General features: G+C 41.3%; 1 protein-coding gene across 1 annotated transcript; it reads right to left on the bottom strand.

The window, feature by feature from the left end:
* Positions 1–5,883: 5,883 nt before the first annotated feature.
* On the bottom strand, positions 5,884–6,560 carry LOC125374807 (UDP-GalNAc:beta-1,3-N-acetylgalactosaminyltransferase 1-like). Its single transcript, XM_048386465.1, has one exon. The coding sequence runs from the start codon at positions 6,508–6,510 to the stop codon at positions 5,884–5,886; it is 627 nt and encodes a 208-aa protein (XP_048242422.1). The 5' UTR covers positions 6,511–6,560.
* Positions 6,561–6,818: the final 258 nt, after the last annotated feature.

Genomic DNA, 6,818 nt, shown 5'->3' with positions numbered 1-6,818 from the left:
TCACACGTCAAAGGGAGGATCAACGCAGTCTGTGCTAGTTGTCGGCCTTGGTGAACCTTTGGGTGAGAGTACAGAATCATATACATCATCAGAAGAGATCAACGCTACCTCAAGAAGCCATCTGTAGAACAACAAATTCTTCTTGATTCCAAAACCGCAACGTTCCAATATTTATCCTGTTTCGTAACCTTTACTATTCCATCATTTTTCCAAGCAATATAATGCAGTACATATCCTAAATAGCTACCCCCATCAACGCACATGTCAATTAAGTACAATAACAGCGATATTTTGAGACAACTCGGGTGACATTTGCACCTGTGAGAATCCACGGGCCGGTGTGAGGTCATCACCTCGGGACAGGCGTAAAGTAATTACTTCAGGTTATAGGCTGTTTCATACATGCATGACAACACACGAATATTTTCTAAGTTTATAAGCATGCAGATCATGACGATGAAATTGACTACGCTCCCGTGGACACACGTGTTATTCATAAAACTATTAAGAGTGCGTGAGTATGGTTTTACGCCGCTTTTAGCAATATTCCAGCAATATCACGGCTTCACACGTTGTACCCATGTTGGGAATCGAACCCGGGTCTTCGGCGTGACTAAGAGGTCGGTGTGACAAGTCGATACTAGAATTCTCTAAAAGTCGTTTGATAGAAGTTGATTGCCAACAAATAAACAGGAAACCCCATAAACAATCACGTGGAATTGATTATTTGTTTTTTTGTTGTTTAACGCTGCACTCGGCAATATTCCAGCCATATGACGGCGGTCTGTAAATAATCGAGTCTGGACCAGACAATCCAGTGACTGACATCATGAGCATCGATCCACGCAATTGGGATACGATGACATGCATGGATTTAATTAAGGAACATGTCATTGTCAGAGTTAACTATCACTGTGTTAAGGTCTCAACCTTCACAATCATTTGACGAATGACGTGACACTATTCATTTTTGTTTTCTGGGGTTAAAAAAAAGTATTCCATTTTTACAGCAAATGAATTCCCTTCATTGTCACGATACTTCTCAATTGTTGTTATCTATGCAAATTTGCTGTCACCGTTTTCACAGTCATCGGCTACCTCACATTAGCACATACTATTATGTGCTATTGAACTCGCCACTAGAACTCATTGTTAGCCGAGACAGGAGTAAATGAGTGAGTGAGTGAGTGAGTATGGTTTTACGCCGCTTTTAGCAATATACAAGCAATATCACGGCGGGGGACACCAGAAATGGGCTTCACACATTGTACCCATGTCGGGAATCGAACCCGGGTCTTCGGCGTGACGAGCGAACGCTTTAACCACTAGGCTACCCGACCGCCACTGGCACATATGAGAAACGATTGGCACGTATTCGTTTGAAATACACAGAGAAATACAAGGCGAATCGATGAGTATTGTGTCATTTTATTTCCTTACACGTCCCAGGTATACGTCTCTGTATACAGAAAGCTACCCCAGCCAAAATCAGAATACAGAAAGGTACCCGGTACACTAAACGGCGGACGAGTAGGGCCCGTGAGGATCCGGGGTAGAATAGGTCTTCAGCAACCCATGCTAGCCGTAAAAGGCGACTATGCTTGTCGTAAGAGGCGACTATCGGGATCGGGTGGTCAGGCTCTGCTGACTTGGTTGATACATGTATGTCATCGATCCAAATTGCTTGGATCGATGCTCATGATATTAATCACTGGATTGTCTGGTCCAGACTCGATTATTTACAAACCCCCGTCATATAGCTGGAATATTGCTGAGTGCGGCGTAAAACAACCAACCAACCAACCAATCATATTTCTCAACCCGAAACCGAAACCGGTTCATGTAGTTCTGCTTCACCTGATGAATGCAAGCTGGATCATGCTGTGCATCGTGGAATATGTGCCGGTGATGTATGTACGTCGCTGTGTTTGCTCGTTCTTAATACAGCCCACTTGAAATCGTCTTATACAACAGTATGGCAGTTCCGATCCATTTATGGAAAGGAAATACCGAGAGAAAAATACACAATGCATACTGCCATGTTGAATTTACAGCGTCAAGCGTTCAAGGAACCTGTTAAGGGCGTTCTACAATACGGCATGTGCCATGTCCTCGGGTGCCTGTGTTCTGATTTTGGCTAGGGTACGATTCTGTACACAGGAGTGAGTGAGTGAGTGAGTGAGTGAGTATGGTTTTACGCCGCTTTTAGCAATTTCTCAGCAATATCACGGCGGGGAACAACAGAAATGGGCTTCACACATTGTACCAATGTCGGGAATCGAACCCGGGTCTTCGGCGTGACGAGCGAACGCTTTAACCACTAGGCTACCCGACCGCCCCTCTGTACACAGGAACGTACCTGGGATACATATCTGTAGTACCTGTGTCGATAACGACCCCATTTGCGTTTGGAACATTATCACATGGGACGATTTGACAAAGAAATACATCGACAGAAAAGTGCGTTATATACAAGACGTACAAGTCCTCACTTTTATGAACAACGCAAATACATTAAAGAATTGAATTTCACTTTATAGAGTGAGGTCCAAACTGTATGGACGCCGGAGCTTGCGATAACTTTTATATAACCTTTTGTTACTTTAAATGATGTAGAACTGCACACAATTATGTTTAGTACGTGTGACAGTGACAGTTATACAACAACCTGCTGAAAAGCGGAATAAAATAGTTCCTCCAAAGGAGAGGTGACATAAGCGTATGTATTCGCAACATGCTCTACAGGAACAACTTTTGTAGTTTTTCTTACAACATCATTTGATGAGAAAGGACTGTCATGAACTACCTCAGTAACTCAGCCACCATGACAGCGCGTCGTAATACATTTATATCACGTGCAAGACGTCAAAATGGCCGCCATGATAAACGTGACGGGAGAGATTTCCGAAGTTGTTAATGCACCGGTGGCTTTTACAAGTGGTACTCATCACTGATCAATTGGCCGATCATTGCTAGGTGATTTTAAAGATGTGTCACATAGATACTAAGGTAAATTCATTCATTGCTGTAGACTGTCACTGTAGTCTAGACGCGGATCGAGTCGATACTATGATAGTTTGGATGTGCTTTTTTTGCGTTTTGTTCTCCAGGATGGGTTGTAGCGAGGATATCTTTGAACCGTCATGTAGTCAAACTCGCTCACTTATCTCAATGTATGCTAAAACGGTAAGTTCAAGATTAAAGGGTCCAAATAATGAGAAACGACGCTTCTGTATTTATTCGTGCTGGGGTTTTTCCCCAAGAAAGTGGAAGAAGTCCGTCACTGTTTACGTCATTTCAAGAATACAGTTTGGTGAAAAACGTCTTAACGTCAAAATGTGTCGTTCATGCAATAGAGTACATGCAATTCTTATATACATAAGAAAGTGCACTAGATATACTTACAATACTCAACACACTCGGCCTACCGAGGAATTTCCAATTTAATTGTAACCTTGGGCGTCAACTTTTTCAGCAGGACAACGCCTGACCACATGTTGCACGTGCGTGTCATTATAGATTTCCGATAAAATCAGAAAAATAACTGTGCTTCCATGGCCATCAAGATCGTCCGATTTACACCCAACTGATCATCTATGGGATGAACTAGATCGCTGTGTCCGACAACTTCAACCGCAGCCTCGAACGCTTCCGCAAATTTCAGTCAATGGGTAGGCATTGCAGAACTGTGACACAGGCCAATGGTGGTCACAACAGGTACTGACGTTAACGCTGCGGGAAAGTTTATGTGACATTTATGTCAGTCAGATTTGACAACAGACATTATGACTTTTATCCTGTGAAGTTTGACTTTGATAGATATTTGCTAGTAATATCTTTTAAAATAGAGATGTTTGTAAATATTTTCACCGGTGCGTTTCGTTTTGGAGAGTATTGATTATAGGTGAGGTGAAATTGGGTTTAACGTCGCGCCCAAGATTATTGCACTTATATAGTGACGTGCATGCGCGCGCGTGTGTGTGTGTGGCTGCTTGTACTAGTCCGGACTGATGCCGATTTAAAGTGCTAGCTCACTGAGATACCATGCCGCAGTTTTTAACATGAATACCCCACTCAGACACAGTGTACTGACTCCGAGCCGACCAGTCCTTGTTTTAGCCCCTTAATGCCGAGCGCCAGACAGGGTAACAACAAGTACCATCTTTTAACGTCTTTTGGTATGACGCGCCCGGGGAACGAACCCTGAACCTTTCGCTCTCTGGGCGGATACTCTACCACTAGACCACGGACGCGGTCTGTATTGATTATAACCATATAACATTATAGCCACACACTAACATCTTTCTTTAGCTCTCATGTTTGTCCCTATTACTATAATTTTGTATGTTTTAAGTAGTATTAGTACTTAGTATTAAGTAGTATTGATGGACATAAACTGATGGGCCAAAGAAAATCAGACTGTCGAAATTTTCCGTAAAACGCTCCTTAATATGATCTATAAATATAGTATAATATGTTTCAACCAAACGCAGCAAACGAGACCGTTTGTGAAAAAGTTTAGCTCTTTTGATCGATAAAATACGTAGGAAATTACTTTTAAAAATATAATGTAAGATCAATAGAAGAATCTCTAATCTGTACGATCTCTTATCTATAGGAATTGTAAAAACTAAATAAACAATGTAACGATACGATTTTCCTGTTTATTTCATATAAAAGGGGCTTTTTCGCATCTTTCATTGTATTATTTGGAGACAAAAGGACGGGCTAATAATGAGCACATACAAGTCCAATGTTAAAATTATATATGTTGGTTTTGAAATATCCGTTTTAGTATATGGGTATGTAGAATGGATGCCTAAGAGGTGCAATCCAATCACACACAATCCGTGCACAGTGCATGCATGTCGCTATATAAGTGCTACATTCAGGCCATACACAGCAGCATAGAAAGATACAAATTACACTTTCTATTTGGCGACAGGGCAAATATGTACTACATACATGACATCTACATTTGTAAAACTAAGTGCACATAATTCATATTAGTTACAGGGGACTTACAAGTTATAATTTGATTGCAAACAGTTTTCTAAATACACAATGCTTGTCAGTTTGTAATACTTGACAAAAAGATAACAACGTTATGTCCTATATACTATCTAATGACTTACATTCCCCAAACAGAGGTAGATATATAATCTCTGTTTACAAATGGATAAAATGACAAGAACGAGAAACAATTACACTCCATCAAACCAACCAGTCAGCACATAGCAAATATGATCATGGGGTCGTGTCCCGGTTAGCCCTGAATATATTTCTTGTTTCGTGCTCGCGATTCCACCAAAGTTATAAACTTATAATGCCGTAAACCCACTGTATCCATTTCCGAGAGCGTGCCTTCGACTTTCTAATTTAACAGAAATCTGTTACATCACCAAAGGTTTATAAACATCATTTTAACATGCATCAAATGTTGAATGCTTAAAAGTAACGATTCGTTTAATGAGATTTGGATGAAGTGAGTCGAACCTGCAACCTCTCATTCCATGTTTTGTATTGCAACCCAGTGTTTCCCCCCTGAGCCACCGAGGCAGGTGATGAGTGTTCAGTCTTCCATGCCATGACTTCAGTTGTCTACATGCTGCATGTGGTCTTTTGTCTCGCCTGCTGTCACCGAATTCGTTTTATACCGCGCCTACTGTATTGTTTGACTACAGGGTATCCATTTTTTTCATTTAGACAATTCAGACATTGATGAAAACACACCCCAGCTTTAGCCTTTGTCTTACATTTTGAATAAAAAACTGGAAATCTTGTTTTAACTGTATCACCTCACCCTCTCCAATTAACCCGAAATTCATGATATATCTGAATACTGTTTAGAGCAGCGTTAAACTAACTCACTCATAATCATTGTCAAGGGTTCAGATGCTTCTGTTTCTCTTTCCAGGCGCGGAAAAGCAACTTGTTGTAACCCATTGAGGCAAAAGCAAGCTTACATCCTGCTCGTTTAAAACATTTCAGATTCTCGTTACCGTCAAAATCGAAATACTTTGGTCCACTGTCATGTAGCACTGATTTCGGTATCATTCTGCGCACCATTCCGAACAGATATATGTCATCTATCCAGAAGAAAGGCACAGTAAGTGTCGCCTTGTACAAGACCGGTATCATTGCAGCCGGCATGACGACAGCAAAACCACTGCAATAACTAAAGGGAAATTGTTTGTAATACCGGAGATGATGTTTCTCAACACCCCATTTCCCTTTTCTGAAGACCTGTGCTCGTATCATTGCATTGCATATGATTGTATGGTCTGAAGATCTGAACGTGTTGTAGAGGCGTGTGAAAAAGTTGTGAAGGTCAACGTAAACGTCGTCGTCCATTTTGACGATGTATTTGACGTTCCTGCAGTTTTGGCTAATCCATTTCATTCCCATGACTGCTTTGTACGTCAAATTGTGATACGTGTCCAGAAAGACACCTTGGATAATGTCGCCATATTGTCTGAATTCTTGGGTAATGTTATCTTGTAGTTTCATTTCGTGTGGTTGTCCAAAGAGAAAAAGAAGACGTATGGTGTACTTTTTGTAATAAGGATCCCTTCGAAATATTTCTCGAATAATTTGTCGTCTTGGGTAATTGCCAACGGCACTGTGAACGACGAAAACAGCATGTATGAGTGCGACGTCGCCACACACTGTCTTGTCACCAAGGATAACGCGTAGATCACGTTCGTCAATATATTGTGGCAGCCTGTTGCGTTTGCTTTTTCTGTTGATTTTTTGGTGTTGAACGGTCTCGTCACCGCGACCTGTCACGTTGCAGTGACATGTGTGTTCATCGTTAA

Source organism: Haliotis rufescens, unplaced genomic scaffold, assembly GCF_023055435.1.
Source record: "Haliotis rufescens isolate VD_foot unplaced genomic scaffold, xgHalRufe1.0.p SCAF_6, whole genome shotgun sequence".
In the NCBI taxonomy this organism is placed as follows: domain Eukaryota; kingdom Metazoa; phylum Mollusca; class Gastropoda; order Lepetellida; family Haliotidae; genus Haliotis; species Haliotis rufescens.
The sequence above is the reverse complement of the archived record's forward strand: the minus strand, read 5'-3'. Positions and strand labels throughout refer to the sequence as shown.